Source organism: Balaenoptera borealis (genome assembly GCF_965194805.1).
Source record: "Balaenoptera borealis genome assembly, chromosome: 8".
Classification (NCBI taxonomy): Eukaryota; Metazoa; Chordata; class Mammalia; order Artiodactyla; family Balaenopteridae; genus Balaenoptera; species Balaenoptera borealis.
Genome location: NC_138865.1, coordinates 89928940 through 89952176, shown reverse-complemented (window position 1 = coordinate 89952176; position 23237 = coordinate 89928940). Strand labels below are relative to the sequence as shown.

General features: G+C 38.9%; 1 protein-coding gene across 5 annotated transcripts in view; it reads right to left on the bottom strand.

Annotated features, from left to right (window-relative positions):
- Positions 1 to 23237, bottom strand: part of TGFBR1 (transforming growth factor beta receptor 1) — a 68037-nt gene that overhangs the window by 25030 nt on the left and 19770 nt on the right. For 2 of the 5 annotated variants that reach the window (XM_082404051.1, XM_082404049.1), the window contains exons 2-3: positions 7848 to 8093; positions 4678 to 4920 (exon numbers count right to left, since the gene is read on the bottom strand). In XM_082404051.1, the coding sequence (XP_082260177.1) occupies positions 4678 to 4920; positions 7848 to 8093 (489 nt within the window). Of the gene's footprint in view, positions 1 to 4677; positions 4921 to 7847; positions 8094 to 11237; positions 11374 to 23237 lie in introns of those variants that run through there. The other 3 variants (XM_082404052.1, XM_082404050.1, XM_082404053.1) reach the window with 2 other exon arrangements.

Sequence of the window (23237 nt, the reverse complement as noted above, 5' to 3'; positions counted from 1 at the left end):
TAATTTAAAAATATTATTTCAGAAAGATGAGTCTGGTAACAGTTTTACAAATGGGAGGAGAAAAGTGTGTAAGCACAAGAAATGTAGAAGTAAATTCTGGTCTAACTTTTAATAAATCAGTAAAAATTATCACAGAAACCATTTCAAGACAAGCAATTTACCAATTTACGCACCAGGAACTGGCAGCCTAGGCGACACTAATATCTTAAGGAATGATGCCAAGTAACTTACCTTGGTGATGAGACATTGGCAGTTTTCTCACCAACTGAACTTGCCTTACTATAAAATACATAGTTTTAAATATTACCACACTTATTTCATTTACATAAAAGTATTTACTAACTACCTACAAAATTTAAGTAACACTATATTTGGGACTATTCCAATTCCCCATGGACTAAGAACTGTCAAATTATACTGACACTGACAAAATATCAGTGTACATCATGTTCTACAGTATTTTATTTATACAGTCTAATACATATAAATTTGTGTCACTTATAAGCTACCTTGAGTTGCCTGCTAGATCAAATTAAACTAATGGAAGTAAATAAAATTATCTGGTCTCTTTGATTCTCTGGTATGAAATACTTATAAATCCAAATGTTAAACCTTTAAGTTGTCTCTTTTCATCTTTAAGTTTCTCAAATAGATCCTTCCTTCCCCTTGCTCTATCCATCCTCCCTACTTCCTGCAAAGTAGTTAGCAGTCTAATTGTAAACAATTGTTTTTATAAGGAGACTGCTGGTTAAAAATAAATCTGTGAAAAATCCTTATTTAAATCAAGGAGCTCTTTTGTATTATGAATAACCAATTCCTAATTATGTTGTTTACAGTAGACACTAGCTTACTAAATTTTCTTAAAGCCTTTGAACAGGGCCACACCATGTACTTAAAGATTTAAAGTATACTTAAGAGTTCATTTCAGGAGGCTGATCTGGAAGTTAGAAATGCAGGGAGTAAAGAAGAAAGGGAATAGCAAATGGGAAGTCTGAAAATGCCTGACACATTCAGGACTCACGCAGGGTCAAGAAAGCCTAACAAGACAAAGAAAGTCTTTGTCTTCCCCTTCACAACTGGATTCTAGATGCAGAACTGGAATTAAAAATCAAATCTAGATTTATCATATTATCTGTATTTGGTTACCATAACCCACATGAAAATCTGAGCATTTTTTAAAAAGTAATAGTTTTCTTCTAAAGACAAAAATAAACAGGCCTAATTCAGATCTCTATATTCTCTGCTTTATTTCTGTACCTTTTAGAACTGCTTGAGAGAAAACTTCAACAGGGTCCAAGCACCTTTACATGCAGTGAACAACAGAAATAAGACCTGAAGGACATGCGTGCATTAAAGAGATCATAAGCATGAATGAGACATAATAAACATTGGCCTAAGAGACGCACACTCTCAAAAACTGGCACACAGGGGACTTCCCTGGTAGCACAGTGGATGGAACTCCGCACTCCCAATGCAGGGGGCCTGGGTTCGATCCCTGGTTGGGGAGCTGTATCCCGCGTGAGTGCCACAACTAGGGAGCCCATGTGCCACAACTAAGGAGCCTGCCTGCTGCAACTAAGACCCAGCACAACCAAATAAATAAATCTGGCCCACATTTGCGTGTTCCCACATACTTTGCAATCTAATGACAGCTTAAATATGGGCACATGCACAACCTGTGATTCAAATAAATGCAACAGGGATACAATTAGCTTTAAGTTTAGAGCTAGGTGCCAGAACCCATCTCTCCATTGTCTCCCTGCAATTCCTAAGTTAAAAGTACAGTCTTTGAAAGGGAGAGATAGGGCCTTTCCTAAATTATGGTCATATAGTACTGAGTAATAAACATTTGAATTCATAACATAAAATGTTTTATCTTTTCCTCAATGAGTGAAAGAACTAAAAAGGATATTATACACAGACATTTGACTTACTCAGAGGCATGAGTCCCATTCATGAAATGGCATTCAGGCTTATAATAAATAGAAGGAAAAGCAATGGAATTTTCTGTTGTCATTCAACAGAAGACAGCTTTTGTCTGGATAAATCTGAAAGCCATTAACACAGAATAAACTATGACAGGGAAGGAGGCCTTAAACTAGCTTTTTTGTACAATGCAGCAAATTCATACTGTATATCAGATTTTTTTCCAAATATCTTTTCAATAAGAATAACACCTGTCATTTGGATATAACTTTACAATCTACCAAGTGCTTAAGTGCTTTCACACAAACATCTCGTTTCATTTGAACCTCACAACAATCCAGTAACGTACACTGGGCAGGGTTCATTACTTTCATTTTAAAGATGAAATAACTCAGGCATGAGACATCAGCTAACTGCCCAAAGCCACAGAGCTGGCAAACAATGCAGACAAGTTTTTGCAGGGTGTAAAAGGAGGCATAAAAGGAGGGAGAGAAGCTTTCAGACAATAGAGCTGGGTCCCTGACAGATCTAGAAATATAGATAAAATGGAAAAAGAACAATTCCATTCTGTACTACAATTCCATTCTTCACTACAATTCCATTCTTCATGTCTGTATCTTAAAAGGTAAATAAATATATTCTTATTCAGAAACAAACTGCCATCCAGACAGCAATTTCTTTTAATCCTTTAGGTAGGCTTGCTCTCCTTGAGGCCTGATACATACCACTGTGCCAAGTGGCATGAGCTGCTTTGATTTCCCTCGGTGTAAGTGTGGCAACAAGAGAGCAGGTCCAAGGGATTAATTCCAAATGATCTAAAGCCACCCTAATTTTCTGTGACTTTGGCCCCTGCTTATCATACTTTTTTGGTCCAGGTTAGCTTCTAGAATGAGCCAGATATTCTTTGGGAACCCTTTGAACTAACTCAGAATCAAAGGGGAACCCTAAAATAATCTCTCTCCACTCCTCCACCACTCCTGCCCAAAGACTGTCACATCTTCAGTATAAGGCTGCTCCATCTCAATCCAGCCAGTCACTGCCTCCCTCCTCACAACAGTCACAGGGATCCCTAAAGGCTGCCTTAAGAGACCCGGGCTCCACCGTAAGCCTGTATGTATCCTAGCAGTCATGGGCAGAACTCACTTACTGAATACGTACGGCCAAATTCTACAGAAGAAAACTTCATGTCATGAAATCAGTTTCTTCATATTTAAATGAATAAACATACATACATATACATGAATATACCTTCATTCCCTTAAAGACATTTGTCATTATGTGAACTTTCTGTATCATCAGATGTGATTTTGTGCTTCAGAGTCATATTCCTTCCCCAGTCACAATTTCTGCTTTAAAGTTCCTTCAGGGACTTCCCTGGTGGCGCAGTGGTTAAGAATCTGCCTGCCAATGCAGGGGACAAGGGTTCGAGCCCTGGTCCGGGAAGATCCCACATGCCATGGAGCAACTAAGCCCGTGCTCCACAACTACTGAGCCCGCGTGCCACAACTACTGAAGCCCACGCGCCTAGAGCCCGTGCTCCGCAACAAGAGAAGCCACCGCAATGAAGAGTAGCCCCCACTCGCCACAACTAGAGAAAGCCTGTGCACAGCAACAAAGACCCAACGCAGCCAAAAAATAAAATTAATTAATTAATTAATTTAAAAAAACAAAGTTCCTTTAATCACTTGATTATAAAATTCATGAAATTTTCATTATACATATTTTTAAAATCTTTTTATCTGTGAATCTAGCCCTTATTTGAAGTTAATTTATGCTTTTTAAAGGACAGTACATCTCATTTAAAAGTCCTAACAAACCACTTTAAGTATTATTATCAGCAGTATCTGTCCCATATTTCTGATGAGGAAACAGAAGCCCAAGGAGAAAACATGGTTTAACCAAGATCAGACAGCCAATCAGTGACAAAGCTTGCACTGGAATCTAGATCTCTTAATTCCTGGCTAGGAATTAAGTGTCAAATTACAATACTGTAGAGGATAGGAGTCTTCTTCTCTTAGTATCCTTCCAAAGCACATGTAAGAAAAAGTAAAAAATAAATCCCTTTTTGATTTAAATATGAAGCACTGATTGCTATGCCAAAATTTGCTTCAGGTAATTAGATAATCTATTTCTGATCCCACAAAAATCAAAGAGAACTGAGAAAAGCAAATATCAGAAGGGCCATGGATCCATAAAGCTATATTAAATAAAAAGGTGGTCAGACTTTTTTCTAAAGTGAGAAAATGACTAAACATTAGTTTAATAAAAAACTAGGCCTGAGCCAGAGACAGCAATTTAATGTTGAAAAAGCAAATAACCTTCACAATTCCAAACACACTCTCTGTCATGCCTGCTTTCAATACAAAAATAAAGCTGCTAAACAGTCCTGAAGAGAATGGGTAAACTGCAGATTATTTGAACATCTGTGAACTTCGGCCTCAGCTACAGAGGAATAACTGTCTTTATTCTCACAGAGTCATGAGAAGGTGAGAATGTTTTCAAAGTTACACAAATGTGAAGGTGACTTACTTTTACTGCTCAAATAAGTCAGTCAATTCTATTTGTCCTTACTAAACTAGCCGTGGTCAGATACAGACCTAGCTTAAAGACCTTTATTAGGTTCAACGCTGGAGTAGTATTCACACTATCCCAAGTTTTAACATACTAAGCCAACTGGCTTAGCCAACTAATAAATAACACAGTTAATTTTAAAAAGACATCTTAGGAAAAAGAAAAAAACAAATACATTACCTGATCCAGAACCCGATGTTGTCATATCATAAATTAAATCTTTTAACGTAGTACCCTCTGAAATAAAGGGGCGATCTAATGAAGGATCCTCTTCATTTGGCACTCGATGGTGAATGACAGTGCGGTTATGGCAGATATAGACCATCAACATGAGTGAGATGCAGACGAAGCATACTGGTCCAGCAATGACAGCTGCCAGTTCGACAGGACCAAGGCCAGATGATGGCTTTCCTGGAAAAGGGCCTCAAGTGAAATAAACATCAACAACAATAACACTGTAGGCGGCATCCACAATTTCCTAAATCCTCCACATTTCCTGCAGTTGGCCACTACCACCATTAGTCAGAGCCTCTTTACAGCAGCTCATAGAGCTCAAACCCGTAACAAGTGAAGCATTTAATCTTCTCCCATTGGCTCTCCTTTTATGATCACCAGCTCTGTCAACATCCACTTAGTCTTCCTGAAGTCTTGAGCCATCCCCTAAATAACAAGGCCAGCTACCACAAACACTGTAGGACCACCCCCCACCCCACTTAGCCCTCTCAGATCTTTAATGGAAGAACCAATAATCTGGAACAACTCCCATTAAATATTTCTTAAGTCACTGTCTTCTTTTTTCTTTTTTTTTTTTTAAAGTAGTTTAGCTTATCTTCTTATTCCAAGGCTAGTATATGCTCATAGCAGGAAAAAAAATTAAAAAGTATAAATACAGATGAGCAAAATTTTTTAAAAAATGAACTACAGCCTCACCATCCCCCCCAAACTCACCTGTGTATATATCTCCACCAATTTTTTTTCATGCAAAAATATATCCTCTTTTTTTTAATAGAGTTTGCATGTGTATACTTTCTAGTTTATTTTAATCACTTAGACTTTTAATTAAAGACTTTTTTTTTATAATCTCTTTTAACAATTAACAATTTGCATTGTTTCAGAAACATTAATTACAACTATTTTGGCATTCATTCTGACACGTGCTGGTTCATGGCTCACCACCCTTTCTTTCACATCACATCTTTATCATTCTTGAGATCTTTATTTGGATTGATTTCATATGATAAAGAATCCTAATTCTAGTAATTCCTTTCAGAAAGAGTATATGGGTCCTTATACACTGAATACTTAATTATCTAAAGATGCTTGTTGCCTTTATATATGAAAAATCTTGGCTCATCTAAAGAATTTTGGGTAACAAGCAATGTATGATATTCCATTGCCTTCTGGTATTTAAAAAAAGCAAAAAATCTGAACTTTTTTTTTCCTTTTATAGGTAACCAGTGTTCACTTGTGCTGAATGTGTGCACAATTTTTCTTTATTCTTGAAAACTGATAGTTTTTTCATTATATATATTTGGTTAAGTATTTTTTCATTAATTTTACATAGTATTTCTTCTCTCTTCTGTCCTTTTGCCTTTTTCTGGTTTCTGGTTTTTCTAAGCATATTGGATCACCTAGATCTGTCCTCTATGTCTCTTAATTTGCTCACCAACTGTCTTTTTCTCTGAATTGTAACACAATTTCTCAAGTTTGTCTTGCTTTAAGCTTGTCTCACACTTGACAATAAAGTTACAACATCCAGTCTGCTGTTCACTTTCAATACTGCATTTTTTAAAATAATTCATCAATTGAGCTTTTCATCTGAAAGCGATCTTAACAACTGTGAAATGTTCTCATTTCATTGTGAACAACTGAAAACAGACCTTGGACTGTCTGAAAGTTCTTCCCTAACATGTTGTAAGTGTATTTCATAGGATGACATCTACTCTCATTTATCCAGTTCAGTTCACTTCTTTTGAACCATGGAATCTTTCCATTTGGTAAATTTTTTTGCTGTCTGATTATCAGGGACCTGGGAATGAGGTATTTGTGTATTTTAGCATTAAAAATAAAGTGAGCTCTTCATAAGGTTTTGTGAGTCTCCATTCTGATATTTCAAGCCATTTCAAACAATGGAAATGGGGAATTCTGGAATTATCATTCACCTTGTCATATTAGAATTGCAGATACCTATTAAAAGTCAGAAAAAATTAAAAAAAAAAAAGTCAGAAAAATTACAGTCTGACAGAGCTTTGCCATAGGGACCTTCTCTATCATGCTGAAGATTTGGTTTTACTTTGCTGTTATCACTCGAACTAGGTGGAGGACTGCCTTCCTTTTACAACTGGCAGGACTGGCCCTTTTCCTCTGAGCTACAGCAGTGCTTCCTACTTTAATTAGCATGATGCCTAGACCAACTCTGAGTGGAAAGTGAGCACTGAAAGCAGATGCTTCCTAAAGGAGAATTGAGAGTTTGCCCCTGTAGCCTAGCCTCACACCCAGCCCCTCAGCTTAAGGTATTGGTGGGATTCTGCAAGAGGGTCTTTCACCTACTTCTTTTCCTATAGTTAGTCAGTTCTTCACTAGTCTGTTACAATCTGCACTATAAACTGCAGAGTTCCTCACAACTATAGGCATGTGGGTGGCATTTCTTCCATTAATTCTCTTAGCATTAATATAGGTTTTCGTCATTTTTGTATTCCTTTGATTATTATAGTAGGTATTTTGGATTTGGGGAAAGTGCCAGAAGAGTTAAACAGATGAGCTCAGACTGGCATCTTAAATCAGAACCTTAGAATTAATCTAATCCTAAGCATTTATGAAGCTTTCAAATCCCTGGCTCTTCCAGGACATTTTAAAATATAAACTATGGTGAAGGACCAAAAACCTAGAAATCGTATATAATAATTTATACATAAAGATCATAAGGCAAGGTGATATTACAAAATGAAGGCACCTGGACTGTTCAGTGCTGCTCTCAATTCCTGCCCATTACTGACTGCTTTAAAAGGCTGGAGCATTATACAAGGAAAAAATTTCACTCTGAGGACAAAGTAGGGATACTCTGAGGACATATTGCTATGGTGGGCTTTATCAGGATTCTCTAAAGGAGGCTACCCTTTTAGGCACAACAGACCTCAGAGAAAGTATCTTGGAACCACCTTCTCAAACAACACACACGCAGGAGTCAGGATCTTGGCTACCCTTATAACTCTAGTACTTTGGACAAGTTACTTCTTGCCTCTATACTGAATAAACTGGGGTAGACAATTTCTAAGATCCCTTCCAGCTCTAAAATCATAGTCTAAGAGCTTTTCTTGTAGTATCAAGAAAAAACTTATACAACAACTTACCAACAGTTGGGAGTTCTATTTTATTGCAATGGTCCTGATTGCAGCAATATGTTGTAGTAACAGACCCAGTTTTTGAAGATGGTGCACATACAAATGGCCTGTCTCGTGGAATTAGGTCGATTTCAGCTATACACATGCTATTATGTATAACTTTGTCTGTGGTCTCTGTGACAGAGACAAAGCAGAGCCCATCTGTGACACAAGTAAAATTGTCTTTTGTACAAAGGTGGCAGAAACACTGTAATGCTGGGGGGAAAAGAAAAGATCCTATCAGAAAAAATTCTCAAGGTTAACAATGTTAAATTATCCCATATTCTCTGTACTAATAACATTCCTGATTCTATTATAATTATACAATTTCTTTGCTCTGTTCAAAAAACCAAACTCTTTGTTAATCTGAGAAGTTCCAAATTCTGTTAAGAAGCACACATATGTAGGAGCCAAACATGTTGAAATTTGGACCCAGGCTTTTTCCTAAAACTTTTGGCTTCCAAGTATAGAAAAACTGTTACGTGCAATTTCATCAATGTAAGGCAAGCATTTGGCCTCCCATTTGAAACAAAGTACACTGAAATTTATAAAGGTTATACTTATTCTTATCAGTCCAAAAGTAGGCATTCATATATTCCCCCGACTGGGGAGCAATGTGAAAATACTACCACCTCCTCACTGTAGGCTGGAAATGTCAGGGTAAGTTTATGGTAATGGAGTAATGGAAATAGATTTGTATTGAGCCAGACATTCCTTTCTCCTTTGCAAACCCCCAAAAGACATGTATCTTCTAACTAGGATTAGGGTACTTTCTCATAAGCAAGGTAACAATACATATGTGCTCCAATCACACAGGCAACTGGCTACAGAAATGACTGGAGAAACACTAGCTCCATGCCCACTTTTATCTATTTGATCTTTATACTCAACTTAAGGGAAGTCTTCTAATTATCACCAGCACCTTCCCATACACACACACAACCTTTCACTAAGCTCTCCAACAAGATTAAGTGTTCCCCAAAGCATACACTGCTTACCATAACTGTTATTTTTTCCTCTCCCTCATGATCCACATCTAGAACTAGGCCTGGTACACAGCAACATTCAAAAAGTGCTGAATGAGTGACAGATCACTAGGATCTCATGGAACAACAAAGCACACATATGTCCTTGAGTCCAATCAAACTTTACAATTACATGTTGGCAAGGGCAAAGGAAGAGTCCAGGTTTGCAGAATGGCCATCTGTGATGAGAGGTCTACTGTAACTAGAAAAAGAGTGGCTAGGTGGGCAGGCCAGAAGAAAGCTAGCTAACTCTGAACAGCTAACTTGGTGTGCAGGAAAGGGTTCACTCAGCAGGCCCAAGTTGATCAAACCTTGCACATCCCCAAGAAAGGCCTGTCTTCAGGACTGGCCCTTGGCCAGTTCCTGGGAGATGAGCTCTTGACACCTTGAAATATTCTCCCTGATAAGAATGCTGCAAACCCTTTGTGACTGAGCCCCAATGAAAACCCTGGACACCAAGGCTCTGGTGAGCTTCCCTGGTTGGCAACACTTCACATGTGCTGTCATACATCATTGCTAAGCTATGAAGTGCACCTGTGCTACTGCACTGGGAGAGGACATCTGGAACCTTGTACTGGGTTTCTCCTGGACTTTGCCCCATGAGCCTTCCCTTTTCCTTTAGATGATTTTAATATGTATCTTTCCACTATAATAAATAAAAACCATGAGTATAACAGCTTTTCTGGGTCCTATGCGTTCTTCTAGCAAATCATCAAGCCGGAGGATGGTCTTGAGGACCCCTAACTCACTTGCTAAACCCAAACTCAAGGAACATCAGCATTACCTTAAGCAGCTGCTTCCTGGTTGCTAGCTTAATTAGCATGCTTGTCTATTATCTTTACAGACCAGGAAAGTTTTACCTTAATCATTATAAAAATTCTTTTCTTTCTCCATAGATAATTCAGTTCTTTGAACTAAATCCTCCCAAGCATGAAGAGAATTCAAGAAAAGTATAAGAAAAAGATACAGTTATAATCTAACATTTAAAAGACTGTTAAAAGAGACAGTAGTTTATTCATGGTGAGGTTTGGTGGTGATTGTAGGTTCCCTGGGTATAATTGCCTAAGGAGGGATTCTGAACCAGGAATCCACGGACTGGCTTCAGGGATACAAGGATCCCATGAAACTGTAGGCCAAATGTTGTACGTATTTACCTTTTCAAGGAGAAGGCTTATTGCTTTCAACAGAACCACAAAGTGGTCTATCACCCACAAGAAATTAAAACCACCACAGGAGATTGTCATTATTCTCTCCCAAATCCTCTTTACTCATGATTAGTCATTCAACCAATGTTTTCTAAGCATTAGCTTTAACAGCTGCTCTACCAAAAGCTTAGTATACAAAGATTTGTAACTCATGGTCATAGCCCTTGAGGAGCTCCAACAACCAGTGAAGGAGAACATTACAATACACTGTGGTAATTGCTACATATAAAAATACTGCCATGAATACCTCTCCCTGTTCTACGATCTTCATGGCTCCCTTAGAGTATATGAAATAAGAGCTAAACAGTGGGTCTAACAATTAAAACTTCTACTTTGGGGTTCCAACTTACTGCTCACATTACAAATGCTATCCTGGGCCATACACATCTCATCATTATAATAATCATGTCTTTCATGACCTTGGTCTTTACACATACTATCTCTCTTCCTAGTTGAAACCCACCCTCTCGTCTTTTAAGACCCTATTCAAACAAGGTCTTTTCCATGATGTGATCTAAACCTCTCCCCTATCCATAAGACAACTGGGTGACTCCTTTCAATTTTTTCCCATAGCCCTCTTTGCATACCTTTAGGTTAGCACAAATCAATCTATTTACACTTTGCCGTTAAAGTGTCTCTCATTACATTAAGGAGGGCCAAGTTTTTAAAATTTGTTTTATTTTCCCATCTTTGAATCCTGTACTCCTAGACAGTGATCAGCAAAATATCTGCAAGGGAGACCTTCAAGATGGCAGAGGAGTGAGACGTGGAGATCACCTTCCTCCCCACAAATACATCAGAAATACATCTACATGTGGAACAACTCCTACAGAACACCTACTGAATGCTGGCAGAAGACCTCAGACTTCCCAAAAGGCAAGAAACTCCCCACATACCTGAGTAGGGCAAAAGAAAAAACAGAGACAAAAGAATAGGGACAGGACCTGCACCTCTGGGAGGGAGCTGTGAAGGAGGAAAAGTTTCCACACACTAGGAAGCCCCTTCACTGGCTAAGACGGGGTATGGCAGGAGGGAAGCTGCGGAGCCACGGAGGAGAGCGCAGCAACAGGGATGCAGAGGGCAAAGTGGAGAGATTCCCGCACAGAGAATCGGTGCCAACCAGCACTCACCAGCCTGAGAGGCTTGTCTGCTCACCCGCTGGCCAGGACGAGTGGGGGCTGGGAGCTGAGGCTCAGGCTTCGGAGGTCAGATCCCAGGGAGAGGACTGGGGTTGGCTGTGTGAACACAGCCTGAAGGGGGCTAGTGCGCCACAGCTAGCCAGGAGGGAGTCCGGGAAAAAGTCTGGAACTGCCTAAGAGGCAAGAGACCATTGTTTCAGGGTGTGCGAGGAGAGGGGATTCAGAGCACCACTTAAACAAGCTCCAGAGATGGGTGCGAGCTGCGGCTATCAGCGTGGACACCAGAGATGGACATGAAATGTTAAGGCTGCTACTGCAGCCACCAAGAAGCCTGTGTGCAAGCACAGGTCACTATCCACACCTCCCCTCCCAAGACCCTGTGCATCCCGCCACTGGCAAGGTCCCATGATCCAGGGACAACTTCCTTGGGAGACTACATGGCACTTCAGGCTGTTGCAACGTCACACTGGCCTCTGCTGCTGCAGGCTCACCCTGCATTCCGTACCCCTCCCTCCCCCTGGCCTGAGTGAGCCAGAGCCCCCGAATCAGCTGCTCCTTTTACCCCGTCCTGTCTGAGCGAAGAACAGACGCCCTCAGGTGACCTACACGCAGAGGCGGGGCCAAATCCAAAGCTGAACCCCAGGAGCTGTGTGAACAAAGAAGAGAAAGGGAAATTTCTTCCAGCACCCTCAGGAGCAGCGGATTAAATCTCCACAATCAACTTGATGTACCCTGCATCTGTGGAATACCTGAATAGACAATGAGTTATCCCAAAATTGAGGCGGTGGACTTTGGAAGCAATGATATATATATTTTTTTCCTTTTTCTCTTTTTGTGAGTGTGTGTATGCTTCTTTGTGTGATTTTTGTCTGTATAGCTTTGCTTTTACCATTTGTCCTAGGGTTCTGTCTGTCCGTTTTTGCTTTTTTGTTTTGTTTTGTTTTAAGTATAGTTTTTAGTGCTTGTTATCTATCATTGGTGGATTTGTTTTTTGGTTTGGATGCTCTCTTCTTTTTTTAAAGTTACTCTTTAATTTTTTTATTTTTAATAATTATTTTTTATTTTAATAACTTTATTTTATTTTATTGTTTTCTTTCTCTTTCTTTTTATCTCCCTTTTCGTCTGAGCTGTGTGGCTGACAGGGTCTTCATGCTCCGGTCAGGTGTCAGGCCTGTGCCTCTGAGGTGGGAAAGCCGAGTTCAGGACATTGGTCCACCAGAGACCTCCCGGCTCCACGTAATATCAAATGGCAAAAGCTCTTCCAGAGGTCTCCATCTCAATGCTAAGACCCAGTTCCACTCAACGACCAGCAAGCTACAGCGCTGGACACCCTATGCCAAACAACTATCAAGACAGGAACACAACCCCACCCATTAGCAGAGAGGCTGCCTAAAATCATAATAAGGTCACAGACACCCCAAACACACCACCGGACGTGGTCCTGCCCACCAGAAAGACAAGATCCAGCCACATTCACCAGAACACAGGCACCAGTCCCCTCCACCAGGAAGCCTACGCAACCCACTGAACCAACCTTAACCACTGGGGGAAGACACCAAAAACAATGGGAACTACGAACCTGCAGCCTGCGAAAAGGAGACCCCAAACACAGTAAGTTAAGCAAAATGAGAAGACAGAGAAACACACAGCAGATGAAGAAGCAAGGTAAAAACCCACAAGACCAAACAAATGAAGATGCAATAGGCAGTCTACCTGAAAAAGAATTCAGAATAATGATAGTAAAGATCCAAAATTTTGGGAATAGAATGGAGAAAATACGAGAAACGTTTAACAAGGACCTAGAAGAACTAAAGAGCAAACAAACAGTGACGAACAACACAATAAATGAAATTAAAAATTCTCTAGAAGGACTCAATAGCAGAATAACTAAGGCAGAAAAACAGATAAGTGACCTGTAAGATAAAATAGTGGAAATAACTACTGCAGAGCAGAATAAAGAAAAAAGAATGAAAAGAATTGAGGACAGTCTCAGAGACCTCTGGGCCAACATTAAACGCACCAGCATTTGAATTATAGGGGTCCCAGAAGAAGAAGAGAAAAAAGAAAGGGACTGAGAAAATATTTGAAGAGATTATAGTTGAAAACGTCCCTAATATGGGAAAGGAAATAGTCAAGTTCAGGAAGCGCAGAGAGTGCCATACAGGGTAAATCCAAGGAGAAACACGCCAAGACACATATTAATCAAACTATCAAAAATTAAATACAAAGAAAAAATATTAAAAGCAGCAAGGGAAAAACAACAAATAACATACAAGGAAATCCCCACAAAAGGTTAACAGCTGATCTTTCAGCAGAAACTCTGCAAGCCAGAAGGGAGTCACAGGACATATTTAAAGTGATGAAAGGGAAAAACCTACAACCAAGATTACTCTACCAGCAAGGATCTCATTCGGATTTCACGAAGAAATTAAAACCTTTACAGACAAGCAGAAGCTAAGAGAATTCAGCACCACCAAACCAGCTATAAAACAAATGCTAAAGAAACTTCTGTAGGCAGGAAACACAGGAGAAGGAAAAGACCTACTCTAACAAACCCAAAACAATTAAGAAAATGGTAATAGCAACATACACATCAATAACTACCTTAAATGTAAATGGATTAAATGCTCCAAGCAAAAGACATAGACTGGCTGAATGGATACAAAAATCAAGACCTGTATATATGCTGTCTACAAGAGACCCACTTCAGACCTAGGGACACATACAGACTGAAAGTGAGGGGAGGGAAAGATATTCCATGCAAATGGAAATCAAAAGAAAGCTGGAGTAGCAATTCTCATATCAGACAAAATAGACTTTAAAACAAAAACTATTACAAGAGACAAAGAAGGACACTACATAATGATCAAGGGATCAATCCAAGAAGAAGATATAACAATTGTAAATATTTATGCACCCAACATAGGAGCACCTCAACACATAAGGCGAATGCTAACAGCCATAAAAGGGGAGATCAACAGTAACACAATAATAATAGGGGACTTTAACACCCCACTTTCACCAATGGACAGATCATCCAAAATGAAAATAAATAAGGAAACACAAGCTTTAAATGATATATTAAACAAGATGGACTTAATTGATATTTATAGGACATTCCATCCAAAAACAACAGAATACACTTTCTTCTCAAGTACTCATGGAACATTTTCCAGGATAGATCATATCTTGGGTCACAAATCAAGCATTGGTAAATTTAAGAAAATTGAAGTCATATCAGGTATCTTTTCCGACCACAATGCTATGAGACTAGATATCAATTACAGGAAAAAATCTGTAAAAAATACAAACACATGGGGGCTGAACAATACACTACTAAATAACCAAGAGATCACTGAAGAAATCAAAGAGGAAATCAAAAAATACCTAGAAACAAATGACAATGAAAACACGATGACCGGGCTTCCCTGGTGGTGCAGTGGTTGAGAATCTGCCTGCCAACGCAGGGGACACGGGTTCGAGCCCTGGTCTGGGAAGATCCCACATGCCGCATAGCAACTGGGCCCGTGAGCCACAATTACTGAGCCTGTGCTCCACAACAAGAGAGGCCGCGATAGTGAGAGGCCCACGCACCACAATGAAGAGTGGCCCCCGCTTGCCACAACTAGAGAAAGCCCTCGCACAGAAACGAAGACACAACACAGCCATAAATAAATTAATTAATAAAAAAAAAAAGTAACAATTTCCATTCAACAGACCAAACAACATAATAAAGTTTCTTGAGGCAACTCTTTAAAAAAAAAAACAAAACAAAACACGATGACCCAAAACTTACGGGATGCAGCAAAAGCAGTTCTAAGACGAAGTTTAGAGCAATACAACCCTACCTCAAGAAACAAGAAACATCTCAAATAAACAACCTAACCTTACATCTAAAGCAATTAGAGAAAAAAGAACAAGAAACCCCCTAAAGTTAGCAGAAGGAAAGAAATCATAAAGATCAGATCAGAAATAAATGAAAAAGAAATGAAGGAAATGATAGCAAAGATCAATAAAACTAAAAGCTGGTTCTTTGAGAGGGTAAACAAAATTGATTAAACCGTTACCCAGACTCATCAAGAAAAGAAAGGAGAAGACTCAAATCAATAGAATTAGAAATGAAAAAGGAGAACAACTGACACTGCAGAAATACAAAGGATCATGAGAGATTACTACAAGCAACTATATGCCAATAAAATGGACAACCTGGAAGAAATGGACAAATCCTCAGAAAAGCACAACCTTCCAAGACTGAACCAGGAAGAAACAGAAAATATAAACTGACTAATCACAAGCACTGAAAATAAAACTGTGATTTAAAATCTTCCAACAAACAAAAGCCCAGGACCAGATGGCTTCACAGGCAAATTCTATCAAACATTTAGAGAAGAGCTAACACCTATCCTTCTCAAACTCTTCCAAAATATAGCAGAGGGAGGAACACTCCCAAACTCATTCTACGAGGCCACCATCACCCTGATACCAAAACGAGACAAAGATGTTACAAAGAAAGAAAACTACAGGCCAATATCACTGATGAACATAGATGCAAAAATCCTCAACAAAATACTAGCAAACAGAATCCAACAGCACATTAAAAGGATCATACACCATGATCAAGTGGGGTTTATCCCAGGAATGCAAGGATTCTTTATTATACGCAAATCCATCAATGTGATACACCATATTAACAAACTGAAGGATAAAAACCATATGATCATCTCAATAGATGCAGAAAAAGCTTTTGACAAAATTCAACACCCATTTATGATAAAAACACTCCAGAAAGTAGGCACAGAGGGAACTTACCTCAACATAATAAAGGCCATATATGACAAACCCACAGCCAACATCATTCTCAACGGTGAAAAACAAACCATTTCCACTAAGATCAGGAACAAGACAAGGTTGCCCACTCTCACCACTATTATTCAACATAGTTTTGGAAGTGTTAGCCACAGCAATCAGAGAAGAAAAAGAAATAAAAGGAATCCAAATCAGAAAAGAAGTAAAGCTGTCACTGTTTACAGATGACATGATACTATACATAGATAATCCTAAAGGGGCTACCAGAAAACTACTAGAGCTAATCAATGAATTTGGTAAAGTAGCAGGATACAAAATTAATGCACAGAAATCTCTTGCATTCCTATACACTAATGATGAAAAATGTAAAAGAGAAATTAAGGAAACACTCCCATTTACCATCGCAACAAAAAGAATAAAATACCTAGGAATAAACCTATCTAAGGAGACAAAAGACCTGTATGCAGGAAACTATAAGACACTGAAGAAAGAAATTAAAGATGATACAAAGAGATGGAGAGATATACCATGTTCTTGGATTAGAAGAATGAACATTGTGAAAATGACTATACTACCCAAAGCAATCTACAGATTCAATGCAATCCCTATCAAACTACCAATGGCATTTTTCACAGAACTAGAACGAAAAATTCCACAATTCAAACACAAAACACCCCAAATAACCAAAGGAATCCTGAGAAAGAAAAATGGTGCTGGAGGAATCAGGCTCCCTGACTTCAGACTATACTACAAAGCTACAGTAATCAAGACAATATGGTACTGGTGCAAAAACAGAAATATGGATCAATGGAACAAGATAGAAAACCCAGAGATAAACCCACGCACATATGGTCACCTTATTTTTGATAAAGGAGACAAGAATATACAATGGAGAAAATACAGCCTCTTCAATAAGTGGTGCTGGGAAAACTGGACAGCTACATGTAAAAGAATGAAATTAGAACACTAACACCACACACACAAATAAACTCAAAATGGATTAAAGACCTAAATGTAAGGCCAGACACTATTAAACTCTTAGAGGAAAACATAGGCAGAACACTCCATGACATAAATCACAGCAAGATCCTTTTTGACCCACCTCCTAGAGAAATGGAATAGAAACAAAAAAAAAAAAACAAATGGGACCTAATGAAACTTAAAAGCTTTTGCACAGCAAAGGAAACCATAAACAAGACAAAAAGACAACCCTCACAATGGGAGAAAATATTTGCAAATGAAGCAACTGACAAAGGATTAATCTTCAAAATTTATAAGCAGCTCATGTAGCTCAATATCAAAAAAACAAACAACCCAACCCAAAAATGGGCAGAAGACCTAAACAGACATTTCTCCAAAGAAGATATACAGATAGCCAACAAACGCATGAAAGGATGCTCAACATCACTAATCATCAGAGAAATGCAAATCAAAACTACAATGAGCTATCATCTCACACCAGTCAGAATGGCCATCATCAAAAAATCTACAAACAATGAATGCTGGAGAGAGTGTGGAGAAAAGGGAACCCTCTTGCACTGTTGGTGGGAATGTTAATTGATACAGCCACCATGGAGAACAGTATGGAGGTTCCTTAAAAAACTAAAAATAGAACGACCATATGACCCAGCAATCCCACTACTGCGCATATACCCTGAGAAAACCATAATTCAAAAAGAATCATGTACCACAATGTTCACTGCAGCTCTATTTGCAATAGCCAGGACATGGAAGCAACCTAAGTGTCCATTGACAGATGAATGGATAAAGAAGATGTGGCACATATATACAATGGAATATTACTCAGCCATAAAAAGAAACGAAATGGAGTTATTTATAGTGAGGTGGATGGACCTAGAGTCTGCTATACAGAGTGAAGTAAGTCAGAAAGAGAAAAACAAATACTGTATGCTAACACATATATATGGAATCTAAAAAAAAAAAAAATGGATATGAAGAACCTAGGGGCAGGACAGGAATAAAGACGCAGACATAGAGAATGGACTTGAGGACACAGGGAGTGGGAAGGGTAAGCTGGGACGAAGTGAGAGAGTGGTATGGACATATATACACTACCAAATGTAAAATAGCTAGCTAGTGGGAAGCAGCCGCATAGCACAGGGAGATCAGCTTGTTGCTTTGTGACCACCTAGAGGGGTGGGATAGGGAGTGTGGGAGGGAGACGCAAGAGGGAGGGGATATGGGGATATATGTCTATGTATAGATGATTCACTTTGTTATACAGCAGAAACTAACACACCACTGTAAAGCAATTATACTCCAATAAAGATGTTAAAAAAATAAATAAAAAGATAAAATTTAAAAAATTTCTTTAAAAGAAAGAAAAATATTTGCCAGGGACTTCCCTGGTCTGGTGGTCCAGTGGTTAAGACTGGGTGCCTCCACTGCAGTGGGGGTGCAAGTTCGATCCCTGGTCAGGGAACTAAGATCCCACGTGCTGCGCAGCGCGGCCAAAAAAAAAAAAAAAGAAAAATTTTTTTTTTGGCCAAAGTGGTGTTTCCCAAACAGGAGGTCACAAATATGTTGGGAGAAGAAGGGGAGTCTAAAATTGTGTACAAAAATTTTTTTAAATATTTTTATTTAAAAGATAATCTAAGATGAAAAACATTCTGGATCATGAGTAACTGCTATCTAAACAAGTACTGTCAGTAGGCTTTCACTGCTGCTTCTTCAGCTAGGTTAAGATCTCCTTCAAATGTCCTCATGGCACACTCTACGAGCAAGGGTTTCATAGTAACTGTAATTTAAAGAGTGAAAAGTACAGGGAACTTGAATCATCAGACCATATGGTGATATAGCCATGGTATATTCATGGTATTTTCAAAAGCCAATACCAAATACACGCTACAAGTACCACATGGGTCCTACCTCTGTAGTACAATCTGCAAAAGTTCATTAGCAGTAAATGTGGTTGTAAGTATGCAGTGACATTTTTCCATTCTCACTTCCAGCATTAATTGTGTTAGAGAGCCATTTAACAAAGATTTCAATAATGTCATAATGTTAACCTCATCAGCAAGTGAACATAACAATTGACATCTCATTAAAATTGGTATTTGAGGAATGTGTGCGGGCAAGTGTTAGGTTAGGTATGAGGTCTGAAAAACCTGAACTTACAAAGCCTTGAAGAAATTAATACCACCTTGCACAACATTACATCTGAGAATCAGCACTTGCAGCTTTCAGTATCACTGAAGTTAAAACATAGAAACAGATTTAAAATGGAATCAGACCCAAGGCTATTTTTTTCTACTGTGAAACCTAAATATCATCCGTCACACTGAATAACTGTATTAATTTGAATTTTTTGGCTTTGTATAATTGTCTTTATATTTAATTTGCAGACTTGGTTTATAGTTGTCAATGAGCCAAAGACAAAGATTTTATATCTACTTTCATGTCTATACAACTACTATGAAAAATACATTTGTATTTTTCTTTTAAAAGGGGTCATTACATTATGGCAAGTTTGAGAAAGTCAGTGCTAAAAAAGGGCTTCTCTTAACAGGAGTCTTTCAATAAGAAGAACAGGTCTCTAGATAAATATAAACATCATATAACACAATGCTTAACCAGGTACGGGTTTATTTCTTGAGGGAATTAAAAAATTTGATTGCAGTACTCTAAATCAGTCTTAATTAAATGTAAAGTTGCTGTTAAATGTGTATGATATAGTAATATAGTTTAGGGAAAAAACAAAACAGAAATTTAAAAATTCCCATGAATTCATGAGCTTTAATTCCCATTATGTAAAAATCCAAATTTATTTCATTAATAGATCTGACCCCTAGCTACCTCCCTTTTATTAAACTAGGTTATTGTTTTGTTTTTTTAATTTTTAAATCCATGTACAGGGCAAAACTTCTATCTAAAAAAAAGTATACAAGATGTCTTCTTCCCACCCCAGAGCCCAAGTTTCCCCTCCTCCACAGCACCCTTTTAACACCAGCCCATCAACTGGGCTCTTTCATTTCATTCTGCAATTTTTCATTGAGCATCTCTATATGCCAGGTGCTATGTAGGCTGTGGGGTGTAAGGTATCTGGACTTAAGGAGTTCACTAGGGTGAATGAGTAAGGCATTAAACGGATCATTCAAATCCAGAGTCCTGAGCAGGCTGATCAGAGTGCTTCAAATATGCTGAGGTATAAGAAAGATCAAGAAAAGCTTTGCAGGATATTCAAGTCAGAACTGGAGAATATGTAAATTTGCCAGATAGATGAAGGTAGGGAAGCTGTTTTGACAGGGTTTTCTTCCTCAGCGGCAAGATTTCATCCTCGTGACTAGTATCTCAAGTGTTAATAAGATCATCAAATTTAAATAACTATTCAATATGCTAACCACAATGGTTTCATTTCATCAGCAAAATGAATATAATACCTTCCTGACCTATTTCATCATCTCATTGAGATTATCAAATGAGATACATTAACATATTCTGAAACTAATATAAATTATGTGAACATACAGAATTATCACATATAATACATAGCATTGTTCCAAACATGATTTTTATCTGTAGGCCACCAAAGAAACACCTATTCCCAAATGTAGTGCCTAAATTCCACTGTGGAATCCTGGACTGACAGAACCACACAAAACCTTGAAAATTATCTAGTTCTAATGCAGTTCTACCATTTTATTAATGAAGAAACCAAAACTTAGGAGTACAAAATGACTTGTAACAATATTCTACCCAGCCTAAGGTGGATGTGAGTAAATTATCATCATGAACCTGAATAAGTATATGTGGTTCTTTTCTATGTGGTATCCATATGTGAAGTAACTCAAACTTTTCAATAGCACAGCTTCCTGTTGACTTTTCTGCTTGATTGCAAAGGTAAGAACTAAACTCCCTGTTTAGTGCCTTTCTCCTACCTTGGCCACCTTTTGCTTCTGTGCCCCAATCTCTACTAGTAGCCACAGCTTCCTCAATTCTAAGATGCACATTTTCCCACACTTAAACATTTTGGAAATCTGCACTCGTGTTACAATCAAGGTCGAACAGAAACACAAAACTCTAGCCTCTAGACAGAAAGGTAAGACATGATGTACTTGTTACAACCTATGCATGTGCAAACTTGCCTATGCATGGAAGGTATTGCTCAGTTAATCATCACTTTAACTATTTGCACTAGTAGCTCTCCTGCAACTAAAATTTAACTTAAGCTTGATCCCTATTAAAATGTATTCACAGGGGCTTCCCTGGTGGTGCAGTGGTTGAGAGTCTGCCTGCCGGTGCAGGGGACGCGGGTTCGGGCCCTGGTCTGGGAGGATCCCACATGCCATGGAGCAACTGGGCCTGTGAGCCACAATTACTGAGCCTGCGCGTCTGAAGCCTGCGCTCTGCAACAGGAGAGGCCGCGATAGTGAGAGGCCCGCGCACCGCGATGAAGAGTGGCCCCCACTTGCCGCAACTGGAGAAAGCCCTCGCACAGAAACGAAGACCCAACACAGCCATAAATAAATAAAATTTTTTAAAAAATGTATTCACAAAGATTTCTCTGTGATTCAGCACTGCAATGAAAAGTTACTGTGTTCACAGAAAACTGTCAGTCCCAGGCCAGGAATACAATTATTAGCAGTAGGAATTTCCAAATATTGCAGAATAGGTCATAGAATTGTCGAGTTTGAAGATGTTGGTGTGACATGAAGGACTGTCAGAAACCAAACATCTAGCTGTCAAGGGAAGTGGCAAGAGTAAAAAGAGCGGTTATCATTTTCACTATATTCTAGTATCAGAGGGATAAATTCCAAGTTGAGATTCTGGCTCTTGGTCCCATCTGTAAAGGAAATTTCCATGATTCCTTCATTTCAGTGTATCCAGCGGTCACATATCAAGGCACTATTACTTCTACCTAATACCAGGGCTACCAAGGGTTGATTCACAAGCCCTTATATCTGACAACTGAGAGGTAGACAGCCTGTGAATAGTATATGGAACAGGCATTTCTATGAGCCTTGTTGATGAAATAAAAATTAGTACCAGAAACTTTGTCTTCCCAGGCCTAAAGTGACTGTCTATACAACTTACCCTTCTTTTTAGGCATACCCTTCAATACTCTCTCCTTTTTCAACCCTTATTATTTGGTCTCTCTATCCTTCCATCACCCATCTTCCCCCATCAAGAACTAGACTGAAACATCTCATTGAAATTCACTAGTGATGCCCTTTTGATTGAATTCATTCTTTTCTAAATATTTTAGGACATGAGACACACTGACAACCTTCTGTCTCAGTCACATGACACTGCGCCCACCAGCACACTCAGCCCTTTGCTGCAGCTCACATCTATCTCTAAACTCCCCGTTCCTTGCACTTGTGCTCCAAACTCCTTTTCTAACTGCCTTCCAGGGCGTACTTTGGCTTACCTGTTAGTGCAAAGTCAACACATTCAAAACCAAATAAGCATTATTCCTCCAAGAGTGGTATCTGTGATAAAAAAAAGGCCCCTGGAAGGATTCAGAGGTTTTTTTCTTGCTAAGACATAAGACAGATCAGCAGCTAAAAAGGAACAGGAGGATGAAGACTGCTCTCACCAGACACTGGATTCCAATCTTTTCACCACTCTGACTTTGCTGGTAATGACACTTCTTTCCCTTACCCTGTCTATTACAGCACAGTTATTCTTTACAGCACAGTCAGTATCTCCAAATATAACAAATACACACCAACAGACAGGTAAAGGAACTAACACGCACAATGCCTTTTATTCAGTCTGCTTAGCTAGCTTAAAAGCAGAAGATCATGCCATTGCTGGCAAAGGCAAAGGCAAAAGTTCAAAGTTAAATCCTTTCCAGTACTAATGTCAATTTACCATCTAGTCTACTGGTCTACTTGAGCTTCTCTGAGTAAACCACCTTTCTCTCTTCTCTCCACTCCCATCTCAAGGAGGCCTATCCTCTCCTCTTCTCCCTCTTCCAAGTCTAGGGAACCGCATAGGTTCTCTTCCTCTTTTTAAAATATGCTGCATATCTCTATAAACAAGACTAAAACCCTTGTCCACAACTCCCTCTAGCCTACTGCTAAGGGCTTTGTTCCTCAAAGGATTCAGTGGTTCTTCCTAACTCCACACCCTCTGGGTTGCTCTGCAGCAGTAATGTCAATGTGAGCTTATCAAAATAACGGCACCAAACATTGTGAAAGTAATCTCTCCTTTAGTCTG